This window comes from Capricornis sumatraensis, chromosome 19, assembly GCF_032405125.1.
Source record: "Capricornis sumatraensis isolate serow.1 chromosome 19, serow.2, whole genome shotgun sequence".
In the NCBI taxonomy this organism is placed as follows: domain Eukaryota; kingdom Metazoa; phylum Chordata; class Mammalia; order Artiodactyla; family Bovidae; genus Capricornis; species Capricornis sumatraensis.
In genome coordinates, this window is record NC_091087.1 from 28,515,176 (window position 1) to 28,531,739 (window position 16,564).

General features: G+C 44.4%; 1 protein-coding gene across 2 annotated transcripts in view; it reads left to right on the forward strand.

The window, feature by feature from the left end:
* The window catches only part of PDE8A (phosphodiesterase 8A), a 143,255-nt gene that overhangs the window by 74,947 nt on the left and 51,744 nt on the right, over positions 1–16,564 (forward strand). For both annotated transcript variants that reach the window (XM_068991201.1, XM_068991202.1), the window contains exons 3-5: positions 293–483; positions 15,624–15,680; positions 16,353–16,407. In XM_068991201.1, coding sequence (XP_068847302.1) covers positions 293–483; positions 15,624–15,680; positions 16,353–16,407 — 303 coding nt within the window. The remainder of the gene's footprint in view (positions 1–292; positions 484–15,623; positions 15,681–16,352; positions 16,408–16,564) is intronic.

Sequence of the window (16,564 nt, forward strand, 5' to 3'; positions counted from 1 at the left end):
TTTTTGTTGAATTCTTCCAGTGGGCTTATTAGCAAAAGAAATAAGCATTTGACCCATGCTCTGACTTCCACACTCAGAACAGCTAGAATAGCTCTTGTTTCAGGGAGCTGAGCAGTAACATTGCTGAGTTACATGGAGGAAAAGGATTTACTCAACAGCTTGTAATGCTTACATATGTATACTTGCCTTGAAAACACTTGGGAGTTTTCTATGGGCTTCTAAGACATGACAGTTCTAACAGCATCTTTTTTTCTTTTTTTTAAAAAGAAGTGTTCATGCTTTTTTGATTCAGGTACTTTTAGTGTTTACCAAAGAAGATAACCAGTGTAATGGATTCTGCAGGGCATGTGAAAAAGCAGGGTTTATGTGTACAGTTACCAAGGAGGCTCAGACTGCCCTTGCCTGTTTCTTGGACAAACACCATGACATCATCATTATAGACCACAGAAATTCCCGACATCTGGATGCTGAGGCGCTGTGCAGGTGAGCCTGAGAAGTGGGCCTCGAGAGTCCTGTGGCATTTGTGACAATAAATGTAGTCCTGAAATACATTCAGTTGAATTCAGTGTCTTTTAAGTTGCCTTCCATGCATGTAAAATGAACAAGACGTTAGACTATATTATCGGGCTTCCCTGGTGGCTGATCAGTTCAGTTCAGTCGCTCAATTGTGTCTGACTCTTTGTGACCCCATGAATCACAGCACGTCAGGCCTCCCTGTCCATCACCAACTCCCAGAGTTCACTCAGACTCACGTCCATCGAGTCCGTGATGCCATCCAGCCATCTCATCCTCTGTCGTCCCCTTCTCCTCCTGCCCCCAATCCCTCCCAGCATCAGAGTCTTTTCCAAGAATTCTTCCCATGAGGTGGCCAAAGTACTGGAGTTTCAGCTTTAGCATCATTCCTTCCAAAGAAATCCCAGGACTGATCTCCTTTAGGATGGACTGGTTGGATCTCCTTGCAATCCAAGGGACTCTCAAGAGTCTTCTCCAACACCACGATTCAAAAGCATCAATTCTTCAGCGCTCAGCCTTCTTCACAGTCCAACTCTCACATCCATACATGACCACTGGGAAAACCATAGCCTTAACTAGACGGACCTTAGTCGGCAAAGTGATATCTCTGCTTTTGAATATGCTATCTAGGTTGGTCATAACTTTTCTTTTCTTTCTGGTGGCTGATACGGTAAAGAATTCATCTGCAATGCGGGAGAACTGTGTTTGATTCCTGGGTTGGGAAGAGCCCCTGGAGAAGGAAATGGCAACCCACTCTAGTATTTTTGCCTGGGAAATCCCATGGTCAGAGAAGCCTGGTGGGCTGCAGTCCATGGGGTCACAAAGAGTCAGACACGACTAAGCAACTAACACTTTCACTTTAGAATATTATTACTTTTAGGAGTGGTCTTTATCTCTTTTGTTTCATTTTGCTTTGCTTAAAGCAGTAAGAAAATATGAATGTGAACTGTTAAGGGTTAAGATGAAATCCCGTATGTCATTAACCACAACTGTCACCTGCATAGGACTGCAACAAGAGTTATTGTCATTTTCTAGATGTTTTAAAAGTTACAACACATTTGAACATTGTCTGCCAATCTTAGGCAAATGTCCCTTGTTTTTAATACTTGCAGAAAATCAATAGCATGAGAGAATTTGTGAGGCAGACATAAATCTAAGAAAGTTGCTTTCTCAAGAAGAGTCATTTTTTGCTTATGGAAGCAAAGCAAAAGTGAAATAGCAGTTTTATTTAAAAGGAAGCTTTACTTGGGGGAAGACAAATCGTAATTTGAATATAATGTAAAATTTTATAATGTGTTAATTTTGTAGTTCCAATTCAGACACTCAGCTGTGTCCGACTCTGTGACCCCATGGATTGCAGCATGCCAGGCTTCCCTGCCCATCACCAACTCCCGGAGCTTACTCAAACTCATGTCCATTGAGTCGGTGATGCCATCCAACCATCTCATCCTCTGTCGTCCCCTTCTCCTCTGGCCCTCAATCTTTACCAGCATCAGGGTCTTTTCCAATGAGTCAGCTCTTTGCATCAGGTGCCCAAAGTATTGGAGTTTCAGCTTCAACATCAGTCCTTCCAATGAATATTCAGGACTGATTTCCTTTAGGATGGACTGGTTTGATCTCCTTGCAGTCCAAGGGACTCTCAAGAGTCTTCTCCATCACCACGGTTCAAAAGCATCAATTCTTCTGTGTTCAGCTTTATTTATAGTCCAACTGTCACATCCATACATGACCACTGGAAAAACCATAGCCTTGACTAGTCGGACCTTTATTGGCAAAGTAATGTCTCTGCTTTTTAATATGCTGTCTAGGTTAGTCATAACTTTCCTTCCAAGGAGTAAGCATCTTTTAACTTCATGGCTGTAATCACCATCTGCAGTGATTTTGGAGCCGAAAAAAATAAAGTCTGACACTGTTTCCACTGTTTCCCCATCTATTTGCCATTAAGTGATGGGGCTGGGTGTTTATTTTAGGGATGTTTAAATCTTGTTTTTTAAGAGCTAGAAAAGATTAAAAGCTAAATATTAATGTAACGATTTAAAAACTGAGCTGACAAGAAATTGACATCCCATCAGAAGGCTGTTTATAGGTACATGGTGACTTCTGTGTACTTGAGAATTCACCTGTCAGGTGGTCAGACAAGGTGGCTTTTGCCCTGGTGTGATCCACGTCTGTTCAGACTTGCCCCCGGCCTTGGTCTCAGGCCTGCTGTGCTGCCTGCCTCCCTTTCCTGTTACTGTCGGGTTGATGACAGTTAGCCATTGTCCCTGGAGCCAGGTCTGTTGGACGTGCCATCTGGCAGTGCCCCCGTGAGGGCTGCGGAGGTGTGGAGGGAGTCCTGACCCCGGGGCCTAGCCTCTGGCCTCAGGTCACTTTACATCTTCTCTGAGGATGTGTTTTCTCAGCTGTAAATCTGGAACATTTGGTTTCCAAGATCCTTTCTCTCTCCAACATTTGATGGATGGCATCCAGAGGAAGGGAAGAAAATGTCTCAGCTACATTGTGCTTATAGTCTTGACGGAGTGCTGTGAGGCAGGAGAGGTGTCTGAAGAGGGCCAGAGAGCCCAGATAGAAGAGGTGAGAGGGATGAGGCGCTGAGGAAACCCTGGCTGACTTCACAGTCTCATCCAAGTCCAGACCCGGCCACAGATGTGTGCAGAACCGTGACCTTCGCACTTGCAAACATGGCCTTGCTAGACCATCCAGGGCTCTAAGGGAAAGATTAAATGGTGGTAGTTATGTTCTGCTTTTTTTTTTTAACTTTTTGTTTCCTGTGGGAGTATAGCTGATTAACAGTATTGTGATAGTTTCAGGTACATAGCAGAGCAACTCAACCATACGTATACATGTGTCCATTCTCCCTGAAACTCCCCTCCCATCCAGGCTGCCACATAACATTGAGCAGAGTTCCTTGTGCTGTACACTAGGACCTTGTTGGTTATCCACTTTATTTATTTATTTATTTTGGTTATTCACTTTAAATATATGCTCTACTTTTTTTTTTTTTTTTACTGTGGAATGCAAAAATAGGAGGTCAAGAAACACCTGGAGTAACTGGCAAATTTGGCCTTGGGGTACAGAATTAAGCAGGGCAAAGGGTAACACAGTTTTGCCAAGAGAATGCACTGGTCATAGCAAACACCCTCTTCCAGCAGCACAAGAGAAGACTCTACACATGGACATCACCATATGGTCAACACCAAAATCAGATTGATTATATTCTATGCAGCCAAAGATGGAGAAGCTCTATACAGTAAGCAAAAACAAGACCAGGAGCACACTGTGGCTCACATCATGACTCCTTATTGCCAAATTCAGACTTAAATTGAAGAAAGTAGGGAAAACCACTAGACCATTCAGGTATGACCTAAATCAAATCCCTTACCATTATACAGTGAAAGTGACAAATAGATTCAAAGGATTAGATCTGATAGAGTGCCTGAAGAACTATGGACCGAGGTTCGTGACATTGTATAGGAGACAGAGATCAAGACCATCCCCAAGAAAAAGAATTGGAAGAAAGCAAAATGGTTGTCTGAGGAAGCCTTAAAAATAGCTGTGAGAAGAGGAGAAGTGAAAAGCAAAGGAGAAAAGGAAAGATACAACCATCTGGATGCAGAGTTCCAAAGAAGAGCAAGGAGAGATAAGAAAGCCTTCCTCAGATCAATGCAAAGAAATAGAAGAAAACAATAGAATGAGAAAGACTAGAAATCTTTTCAAGAAAATTAGAGATACCAAGGGAACATTTCATGCAAAGATGGGCGCACAGTAAAGGACAGAAATGGTATGGACCTAACAGAAGCAGAAGGTATTAAGAAGAGGTGGCAAAAATACACAGAAGAACTATATAAAAAAGATCTTCATGACCAGATAAACACAATGGTATGATCGTTCACCTAGAGCCAGACATCCTGGAATGCGAAGTCAAGGGGGCCTTAGGAAGCATCACTATGAACAAAGTTAGTGGAGGTGATGGAATTCCAGTTGAGCTGTTTCAAATCCTAAAAGATGATGCTGTGAAAGTGCTGCACTCAGTATGCCAGCAAATTTGGCAAGCTCAGCAGTGGCCACAGGACTGGAAAAGGTCAGTTTTCATTACAATCCCAAAGAAAGGCAATGCCAAAGAATGCGCAAACTACTGCACAGTTGCACTCATCTCATATGCTAGTAATGCTCAAAATTCTCCAAGCCAGGTTTCAACAGTGTGTGAACTGTGAACTTCCAGATGTTCAAGCTGGTTTTAGAAAAGGCAGAGGAACCAGAGATTAAATTTCCAACATCCGTTGGATCATTGAAAAAGCAAGAGAGTTCCAGAAAAATATCTATTTCTGCTTTATTGACTATGCCAAAGCCTTTGACTGTGGATCACAACAAACTGCAGAATTCTTTAAGAGATGGGAATACCAGACCACTTGACCTGCCTCCTGAGAAATCTGTATGCAAGTCAGGAAGCAACAGTTAAAACTGGACATGGAACAGCAGACTGGTACCAAATCGGGAAAGGAGGATGTCAAGGCTGTATATTGTCACCCTGCTTATTTAACATATATGCAGTTCAATTCAGTCGCTCAGTCGTGTCCGACTCTTTGTGACCCCATGAATCGCAGCACGCCAGGCCTCCCTATCCATCACCAACTCCCGGAGTTCACTCAGACTCGCGTCCATCGAGTCAGTGATGCCATCCAGCCATCTCATCCTCTGTCGTCCCCTTCTTCTCCTGCTCCCAATCCCTCCCAGCATCAGAGTCTTTTCCAGTGAGTCAACTCTTCACATGAGATGGCCAAAGTACTGGAGTTTCAGCTTTAGCATCATTCCTTCCAAAGAAATCCCAGGGCTGATCTCCTTCAGAATGGACTGGTTGGATCTCCTTGCAGTCCAAGGGACTCTCAAGAGTCTTCTCCAACACCACAGTTCAAAAGCATCAATTCTTCAGTGCTCAGCCTTCTTCACAGTCCAACTCTCACATCCATACATTACCACAGGAAAAACCATAGCCTTGACAAGATGGACCTTAGTCGGCAAAGTAATGTCTCTGCTTTTGAATATGCTATCTAGGTTGGTCATAACTTTCCTTCCAAGGAGTAAGCGTCTTTTAATTTCATGGCTGCAGTCACCATCTGCAGTGATTTTGGAGCCCCCCAAAATAAAGTCTGACACTGTTTCCACTGTTTCCCCATCTATTTTCCATGAAGTGATGGGACCGGATGCCATGATCTTCGTTTTCTGAATGTTGAGTTTTAGGCCAACTTTTTCACTCTCCTCTTTCACTTTCATCAAGAGGCTTTTTAGCTCCTCTTCACTTTCTGCCGTAAGGATGGTGTCATCTGCATATCTGAGGTTATTGATATTTCTCCTGGCAATCTTGATTCCAGCTTGTGTTTCTTCCAATCCAGCATTTCTCATGATGTGCTGTGCATATAAGTTAAATAAGCAGGGTGACAATATACAGCCTTGAAGTATTCCTTTTCCTATTTGGAACCAGTCTGTTGTTGTTCCATGTCCTGTTCTAGCTGTTGCTTCCTGACCTGCATACAGATTTCTCAAGAGGCAGGTCAGGTGGTCTGGTATTCCCATCTCTTTCAGAACTTTCCACAGTTTATTGCATAAACATATATGCAGAGTACATCATAAGAAACACTGGGCTGGAAGAAGCACAAGCTGGAATCAAGATTGCCGGGAGAAATATCAATAACATCAGATATGCAGATGACACCACCCTTATGGCAGAAAGTGATGAACTAAAGAGCTTCTTGTTGAAAGTGAAAGAGGAGAGTGAAAAAGTTGGCTTAAAACTCAACATTCAGAAAACTAAGATCATGGTCTCTAGTCCTATCACTTGATGGCAAATAGATGGGGAAACAGTGGCAGACTTTATATTTTTTGGCTCCAAAATCACTGCAGATGGTAACTGCAGCCATGAAATTAAAAGATACTTGTTTCTTGGAAGAAAAGTTTTAATCAATCTAGACAGCATATTAAAAAGTAGAAACATTACTTTGACAACAAAGGTCCGTCTAGTCAAGGCTATGGTTTTTCCAGTAGTCATGTATGGATGTGAGAGTTGGACTATAAAGATAGTTGAGTGCCGAAGAATTGATGCTTTTGAACCGTGGTGTTGGAGAAGACTCTTGAGAGTCCCTTGGACTGCAAGGAGATCAAACCAGTCCATCCTAAAGGAGATCAGTCCTGGGTGTTCATTGGAAAGACTGATGTTGAAGCTGAAACTCCAATACTTTGGGCACCTGATGCAAAGAGCTGACTCATTGGAAAAGACCCTGATGCTGGGAAAGATTGAGGGCAGGGGAGAAGGGGACGACAGAGGATGAGATGGTTGGATGGCATCACTGACTCAATGGACCTGAGTTTGAGTAAGCTCCGGGAGTTGGTGACGGGCAGGGAAGCCTGGCATGCTCCAGCCCATGGGGTTGCAAAGAGTCGGACACGACTGAGCAACTGAACTGAACTGAAAAATACATATAAGGCTTCCCTCGTAAAGAATCTGCCTGCCAGTGGAGGATGCACAGGTTCCAAATCCCTGGGAGTCAGTAAGATCCCCTGGAGGAGATGACAACCCACTTCAGTCTCTTGCCTGGGAAATCCCATGGACAGAGGAGTCGGGTGGGCTACAGTCCATGGGGTCACAGAAGAGTTGGACACAACTTAGTGAATAAATAACAACAAATACATATAACAGGCAATTATGCTCCACTTTTTTAGGTGGGAAAATGTTATATTTTTACACATTTTGGGAATGGAATCTTCCTGACCCAGGGATCAAACCTGGGTCTCTCACTTTTCACGCAGATTCTTTACCATCTGAGCCACCAGGGAAGCCCTCTAAACAAATAGGGTAATTTACTCAGCAAATTTTTATTGATATATAAATATCCAGTTTTACAGTGTGAAAATAGAGGTGACTTGGGTTGCTTCTTATGTGGTTTTGGAGACATACAGACTGTCATGTGTGCATGTCCTCTTCAAGTCCCCACCACCATCCGCCCAGCCTCTCCTGGGGCTTAGGGGTCCCAAAGGGCAGTCCTGGGTTTCAGGAGTTCTCCTCCATGTTGAGCCCAGCTTTGTCCATATTTGGCCCGGGGATCACTAGAACAGTTCTAATCCCTTTCCCCCACTTTCCAACATCTGAGGGCAGGGATGGTCTTTTCGGGGTGGACACATCCTCACTGCTGTCACAAAGTGTGGTCTCATAGTCCAGTCCCAGAAAGAGGGTCTCTTCTCTGTACCTTCCTCCAGTCAGGAGCTCTTGTCAGCCTGGCTCCAGAACTGGAAAGCCCACAGGTTTGGGAGGACGAGTGTGGAGCAAGCAGAGTAGTGCTCCCCCCTGTGTTGGCTGGAGAGCTGACCTCTGCACATGCACCCCAGTCACGTTCCCTTCCTGATGGTTGTGTCACAGCCCTGTCGAGAATCCGGAGTCTCTCTCACTAGCTGTTTTCTACCACGTCATATTTGTCTTGTTGGCTGAGGATTTACAAGGGGGAGGGACCCTTGTGCCATTTGTAAGGAGTTTCTAGAGGTAAGAGTGGACCTTGATTTATCTTGCTGGTCAGTTTCATCTCCATTCTGGCCCTTACCTGGTTTATATCCCTTGAGATCATCCCTTTAAGGGGGCCTGCCCACTTTGGACTGTGCCTTCAAGGACACTCTCCAGGATCTCCCTCCTGCCTGCTTGACTGTCCCTTCAAGAACTCTATCCAGGATCTCCCTCCTGAACCTGCTTTCCACTTTCACGTCTCACGAGACCTTAGCCCTGGCCGAGCTCTGTCTGTCCCTTCATCTTCCTTCTGGGACACCTGATCAGCACCTGATCAGCAGGGTTTTTCGTCAGTTGCTGACTTTTCTCAGCAGTCGTGGCTGCCACCTGGAGAGTGAAGTAGGAGATGGACAGGGCCGAGGCCAGCCAGTCTGCTGAGGCCAGGGCCCCCTCCCAACTTCCCATGGCGACAAAAGCTGACCATGGCCATTGGCAAACCAAGATAAGATGACAGGTGTGTCGGAAGTCGGGAGACAGAAGGACAGGCTAACCCTAACCCTGCCAAGTCTCTTATGCTGTGGGGACTAGTAGAGGAGCCTGTTCTGGGAATGTCTTCTACAGCTGAAATCCCAGGCCCTAGAGGAAGGAAGAGGGAAGAAGCTAGCTTCACTCCAGCTGCATACCTCTGAGCCTGCTGCTGGAGCCACACCAACCAGAGCCGAGCACCACCACTTCTGTGACTCGCTTTCTACATCCACTGGAAACACAGGACAGGGACCAGAGGGAGGCAGACAAAGATATGGTTTCTCTTGCCGTGTTTAAGAAGGCTGGAGGCGTGAGGAGCCTGGCGTCAGTCCTTCACCTACTGCGGTATCAAGGCAGTGAACTGCATTAATTCTCCGTTTAGAGAAGGGGAGAGCGAGCAGGCCAGGAGGCCGCTCTGTGTAGCAGACCCGTGCACAGCTGCTGGCAGCGTGCTCTGAGCACGAACTTGCTCCTGTTGACTGCTCTGCAGGCCCAGACCTAGGAGAAGGATGGCTGCTAACGTCCAGGCAGTCGCCTCTGACCCTCCGTGCTACAGACATGCTGCCTGGTTGATGACGCTCCAGTTCAAGAACAAAGATGGGGCCCTGTAAGAAGCTGCCAAGTAATGGAGGGGGAAAGAACGGCCTTAAAGACTAAGAAAATTCTTTTCTATAAGCAGCTGAAGGGACTTCCCTGGTGGTCCAGTGGCTAAGACTTTGTGCTCCTAATGCAGGGGGCCCAGGTTCCATCCCTGGTCAGGGTACTAGATCCCACATGCTGCAACTAAGAGCTTTCAGGTGACAGCTAAAGATGCAGCATGCCACAGCTGAGATCTAGCACAGCCAAATAATGAATATATTTTTAAAAGCTGCCAAAAAACCCCTCCAAAGAACCATTTAGAAGACATACGCTTAGTGTCCTCAGAAGAAATGAAGAAATACTCCTCTGTGCAGCAGGAGCAGGGCACCGTAATGGAAGGGGAGATTTTTACGAAAGGAGATGGGGGAAATAAAGCACCACACAGAAACCCCACATACGTGGACAGATGTTCTGTGTTGAGTGTAGAAGCGAGACTGCACTCAGAGTGCTGGATGCTTTCATAACCATCTCTGCACTTACCATGGTTTGAAGATCATCCTTTACTTACTACTGTAAATTCCATTCTTGTCCATGTGAACCCCATTCCCCGTGGCAGAGGGAACAATGTCAAAGTACATATGATGGACTTGGGCTTTTGTAAACTTTAACTCATGGAAAGGCTTTGCTGTGCTCTTAGAGTAAGCCTCCAGCTTGTGGCCTTCTCTAGTTTCGTGTCAAGGCCATCCTCAGAACTATTTGTAGTTCCCTGGTGCATCTTGACACTGGCAGTTGCCTGCCCCACTCCCACCCCTCCATATCCAGTTCTACTCTTTTCTTCTTTTGGCTGTCCCATGGGGCATGTAAGATCTTAGTTCCCTGACCAGGGATCGAACCAATGCCCCCTGCAGTGAAAGCGCAGAATCTTAATCACTGGACCACCAGTGCAGGCCCTACTCTTTTCTTAATAGTAGAATTTCTAGTATTTCTGGGAAGACAGCCACCTAGAACATACACTGCGCCCCCTAGCTTTTCTTGCCACTGGGCAGTGGGCACGTCACGTGCATTTTCTGGAAAGTGTCCATGAAGGGAGAAGGCACGCCTTTCTTAACTGTTCTCTAGATTATGTCTAGAGCTCGGCACCTGTCTTGGATTATGGGAAGAAACCAAGACAGGAGAAGCCAGGTTCCTGATGCTGCAAAGTGCCGTAGCAGCATGGATTCCCTGCCTCTGCACGTCTTTGATGTGGGAGCTGAGTCTTGTTGAGAGTGTTCTGTTGTGCACAGCTGAGTCAGACACAAGCGTCACACCAGGGAGCCTGGTTCTGAGGGCTTCCCAGTGTGCTTGCGCAGCCTGCAGAACGTCATGCTGTGGACTCAGGCCCCATCTTTTCTCCTGACTTTGAAGTCTTCCTTACATCTGGGGGCACATCTTGATGGTGCCATTCATTTCTATCTTGGTTTTCATGAATTCTAAGGTAAAGAGTCTTAGCTTTCAATCTAGGTTCCTGGCATTCCTATTTGCTGGCCAGTTCTTCTTTCTTATGGACTGTAAAAAGCCTAGAATACACTCCTACCTTTTTTAAAATTTATTTTTTAATGGAAAGATAATTGTTTTACAGAATTTTGTTGTTTTCTGTCAAGCATCAGCATGAGTCAGCCATAGGTATAAACATGTCCCCTCCCTCTTGAACCTCCCTCCCATCTCCCTCCCCATCCCACCACTCTAGGTTGATACAGAGCCCCTGCTTGAGTTCTCCGAGACATACAGAAAATTCCCATTGGCTATCTATTTTACATATGGTAATGTAAGTTTTCATATTACTCTCTCCATACATCTCATCCTCTCTTCCTTCTCCCCATGTCCATAAGTGTTCTCTGTTTCTCCACTGCTGCCTTGCAAATAAATTCATCAGTACCATCTTTCTAGATTACATATATATGTGTTAGTATACAATCTTTCTCTTTCTCTTTCTGACTTACTTCACTCTGTATAATAGGCTCTAGGTTCGTCCTCCTCATTAGAATTGACTCAGTTGTGTTCCTTTTTATGGCTGAGTAACATTCCATTGTATATATGTTCTACGACTTCTTATCCATTCATCTGTTGATGGGTATCTAGGTTGCTTCTGTGTTCTAGCTATTGTAAGTAGTGCTGCAATGAATAATGGGATACATGTGTCTTTTTCAGTTTTGGTTTCCTTGGGGTATATGCCTAGGAGTGGGATTGCTGGGTCATATGGTGTTTTTATTCCCAGTTTTTAAAGGAATCTCCATACCGTCTTCCCATAGTGGCTGTATCAATTTATATTCCCACCAACTGTGCAAGAGGGTTCCCTTTTCTCCACACGCTTTCCAGCATTTACTGTTTGTAGACTTTTTGTTGATGACCATTCTGACCAGTCTGAGGTGATACCTCATTATAGTTTTGATGTGCATCTCTCTGATAATGAGCGATGTTGAGCATCTTTTCCTGTGTTTGTTAGCCATCTGTATGTCTTTGGAGAAATGTCTGTTTAGGTCTTTTCCCCAGCTTTTGATTGGGTTGTTTGTTTTTTTTCTTGTATTGAGTTGTATGAGCTGCTTGTATATTTTGGAAATTAATCCTTTGTCAATCTTTTCATTTGCTATAGTTTTCTTCCATTCTGAGGGGTGTCTTTTCATCTTGTTTATCATTTCCTTTTCTGTGCAAAAGCTTTTAAGTTTAACTAGGTCCCACTTGTTTTTATTTTCATTACTCTAGGAGCTGGGGTAAAGAATCTACCTGCAATGCAGGTGACCCCAGTTCAATTCCTGTGTTGGGAAGGTCTCCTGGAGAAGGGATAGGCTACACACACTCCAGTATTCTTGGGCTTCCTTGTGGCTCAGCTGGTAAAGAATCTGCCTGCAATTCAGGAGACCTAGGTTTGATCTCTGGTTTGGGAAGATCCCCTGGAGAAGGGAAAGGCTACCCACTCCAGTATTCTGGCCTGGGGAATTCCATGGACTGTAGAGTCTGTGGGGTCACAAAGAGTCAGACACAACTGAGCAGTTTTCAGTCTTTCAGGAGGTGGGTCATAGAAGATCTTGCTTTGATTTATGTCATCAAATGTTCCGCCTATGTTTTCCTCTATGAGTTTTATAGTTTCTTACACTTAGGTCTTTAATCTCTTTCGAGTTTATCTTTGTGTATGTGTTAGAAAGTGTCCTGATTTCATTCTTTTACACGTAGCTGTCCAGTTTTCCCAGCACCACTTATTGAAGATGCTATCTTTGCTCCATTGTATATTCTTGCCTTCTTTGTCAAAAACAAGGTACCTGTAGGTGTGTGGGTTTATTTCTGGGCTTTCTATCTTGTTCCATTGGTCTGTATTTCTGTTTTGTGCCAGTACCATACTGTCTTGATGGCTATAGCTTTGTAGTATAATCTGAAATCAGGAAGATTGATTCCTCCAGCTCCATTCTTTTTTCTCAAAAAATTTGATAGGGATTGCATTGAATTTGTAGATTGCATTTGGTAGTATAGTCATTTTCACAATATTGATTCTTCCTACCCAGGAACATGGAGTATCTCTCCATCTGTTTATATCATCTTTGATTTCTTTCATTAGTGTCTTACAATTTTCTGTATACACTTCTTTTGTTTCCTTAGGTAGGTTTATTCCTAGATATTTTATTCTTTTTGTTGCATTGGTGAGTGGGATTGATACCTTAATTTCTCTTTCTGATTTTTCATTGTTAGTATATAGGAATGCGAGTGATTTCTGTGTATTGATTTTGTATCCTGCAACTTTGCCAAATTCACTGATTAGCTCTAGTAGTTTTCTGATAGTATCTTCAGGGTTTTCTATGTATAATATAACGTCATCTGCAAACAGTGAGAGCTTTACTTCTTTTCCAATCTGGATTCCTTTTATTTATTTTCTCTGATTGCTGTAGTTAGGACTTCCAAAACTATGTTGAATAATAGTGGTGAGAGTGGACACCACCCCTGCCTTTTCATAGTGTTAGACCTCCTTTGGAGGGATGCACTTGTCTCTGGGAAACATGGTCTTTCCTTCCACTTTGACCTCAGCCCCATGTCCTTATCCCTGTGTCCCGACCTGCTTACTGAGGTCATCTGTGTGGTTGCCTACCTGCTCTGTTACCACTCAGATCTCTGTTTCTCCTGTAAAAAGTCATGAGCTGGTTTGAGGTGGCTGGTGGCATACTTCAGAGTTGCCATTTCTCCCACTAAATCTTCATGATATGATAGAAATATAAACAGATGAACAACTAGAAATGTCCTAAGAAGCCATGGAACTACTGTTTGTGAATCCGCATCTTTCACTCCCTGTTTAAGGTTAGTGCTGGGGTGAGTAGCAGCCGATAGGTTTGAAAAGTGGCTGGGGCCCATCTGTGTGAGTGTCTGCCATGCCAGTTATGCTTCTGAGCTCACGCAGCCCTTTCTGTGGCTCCTGCTCCAGGAAGGTAAGCTCGGCTCTGTTCCAGGCAGGCAACCACGATGGGACTGGGGCCTGGTCAGCAGGCCCTGCAGTGACCTCCCTGGTAGAGCCATGCAAGAAGTGCCCTTTAAGTTGGTTCCCTCTGGAGATGCTAAGCAGAAATGGAAGCTATAGGACTTAGAGTGGACACTGGGAAAAGCAAAAATGTTGACAGAGAGTGTGTATGTGTTATGAGCCGTGTGGCCCATGAGAGAGACTGGCTGTTCCCTGGAGGTGGAGAAGCGTCTCCATCCCTGAGCAGCTTCCCAACCCCAGAGCTACTCTGCATATACTGTTGGATTCTAAGCCTTGCTCCGCCTGAGCTCCAGAAGAAAACTTAGCCTCAATACCCTGAGGCAAGGGTAAGCACAGGGGAGCACAGGCAGGCCCATTCATTTGTGTTTTGTGTGTGCCTGCTCTCATGCTTCAGGGGCAGGATTGAGTACTTGTGACAGAGTCCATATGACATGAAAAGCCTAAAATACTTACTGTCTGGCCCTCTGCAGGAAAATTTTGCCCAAACTGAGACATCCTTTGCATACGATGACTTGACTTTTCCCTTACACATCTGGAATGGTTATGTTATGTGTCATCCTTGGGACAGTGGAGAAATAGTCACGCCAGTCATTTTCTATATTCTGTGATTCAGAAGTGACAGAAGTGATTCTTGAACCAGCCGAACTGAAGTAAGGCAGTGAGTCTTGGCTCTTCGCTGTCCCATCGTGGACACATCCTCCAAGGGCCAGCTTGCTTCTGTCTTGACAGGGGGAGTCCAAATCTAGCCCTCTGCATACCCCTCCATCTGCAGTCACCCTCTAATGTGTGTCTCTTCCTTCCGGGCCAGGGGCCAAGTTCCTCCCCTTTCCTGTGGCCTGGCTCCTCTTCTCCAGAGAGTCCTGCTCTTTCCTGCAGTGTAGGGTGGGTCAAAGCCATCGCACATCTCAGTGGGGAGTTTATATTCTACTCTTCTCTGTCATGTTTATCTCTGCCCTCTCTCATCTCTTGGCTGAATTTTCATTCCTCATGGCTTCCTTGGGGGCTGCTTCTCCAGAAGGGTTAAATTCAGTCCCTTTGGCAGCCTCTTCAGTCCCTTTGTTGAGTCGTGTCCGACTCTTTGCAGCACCGTGGACTGCAGCACAGGCTTCCCCATGGACCCCATGAGCAGCCAGGCTTCCCTGTCCTTCACTATCTCCCAGGGTTTACTCAAACTCATGTCCGTTGCATCAGGGATACCATGCAGCCACCTCATCCTCTGTCATCCGCTTCTCCTCCTGCCCTCCATCTTTCCCAGCATCAAGGTCCTTACCAATGAGTTGGCTCTTCGCATCAGGTGGCCAAAGCATTGGAACTTCAGATTCATCATCAGTCCTTCCTGTGAATATTCAGACTTGATTTCCTTCAGGAGTGACTGGCTTGATCTCCTTACCATCCAAGGGCGGCCTTGGGTAACTCAGTAGAGCAGTGTTTTCTACTTTTCTCCGTCAGTCTTCTGTTCTTAACTTTTCCTGTGAGGTTGATTCTCCTCATTCTGATGCATAAGAATACTTTGCATTTCTGAGTTTTAAATATTTATTGTTACTGTTTTGCCTGCATCCTGCTCGGGAGCCCTTCTCTGCACTGCTTAGAATGCAGTGGAGCGCTGGCCCTCAGGCTGCCTCACGCCCCCTGTAATGGTCGCCATCCGCTGGCTGTGATACATGTAGACCTGCATCTCCCTTTGACAGGAAGAGACGAGTGACCCTTCTCGTGTAAGGGGGATTCCCCAGGTAGGGAAAATTCTCCATCTGAAACAGCTCAGACCAGAACAAGAACAAATAGAAGGCATGTCATCAGAGCTGGTTGCTGTCTTCATGCTCCATAATTTCGAGAGTCACCACAGGCCACTGGTTAGCAGTTTGTCTCTTGAAGAAAGAAAGGTCAAGTTAGCCAAGAAGGTGACTCCAGAGTGTGGAGGGATCTTTCGCTTTTCCCCAACTTTAACTGTTCTACCAAAATTTAGGTTTAGGTGTATTTAGTTTTTAAAGAATTGCTTTAAATTTATTTTAAAACTTTTTTTTAAAGGTCTATCAGATCATCAAAACTCTCAGAAAACACAGTTATTATTGGTGTAGTACGCAGGTAAGATATTTTTCTTTTTTTGAAATTCAGATGTCAGTGTAATGTGTGTGCTTAACAGAGGCCTGAGTATCAGCTTGTGTCCTGTGATAGGCATCACCCTTTCTAGTTTGGCCTTTTCCTCTTTCTTATTTTCTTTCACTTTGGCAGTTAAATTCATGGCTGGAGTTTGTACTTTAACACTAGGTTTTGTGATTTTGGACTGTCTTTCACTTTAGAAAAGGGCCAACCAACGGAGAATGCCATTCCTGAAGTATGAATGTTTTCCGGATATATTTCTTAGGGACTTCTAACTCAAACTATCTATGAGAATTTACATTATACATAATTGGGGGAAACCTTATATTTCATTAAAATGGGAGGTAAGAAAAGAATGAAAATAATTTAGTCTAAATTAAAATTTTCACACATCACACAGCCACGTGCTCACGCCTGTGGTCTGGCTCTCAGTGTAATCTCTGTGCTTCAAGCAGTGATGTCTGGTGCCAAAAAGCCAGCGTGAAACTAAAACAGAAAATTGTTTTACCTTTGTACATTTGACTTGTACGTTAATCTAATTCATCTAAAACTATTCATTATATGCCAATGATAATATTATATAAATTAGTAAATACAGATGTGAGATGTAACTGATTAGAAAAAACTGTCTCTAACCATTTACTTGTTCTTTTAAAGAGTGGATAGAGAAGAGTCATGTGTAATGTCCCTCATTGCTGCTGGCTTCACAAGGGTATGTACTCACTTCTTTGTTATGCAAGTATAATTCAGCATGACAGATTATTTTATCTCAGCTTTAGAGCCTGGCAATAGTTTTGAATTAATTTGAAAAAGAAGAATTGTCCTTATGCTGTGTTATAGTTTGATTTAATTTCATAATCTGGTAATCT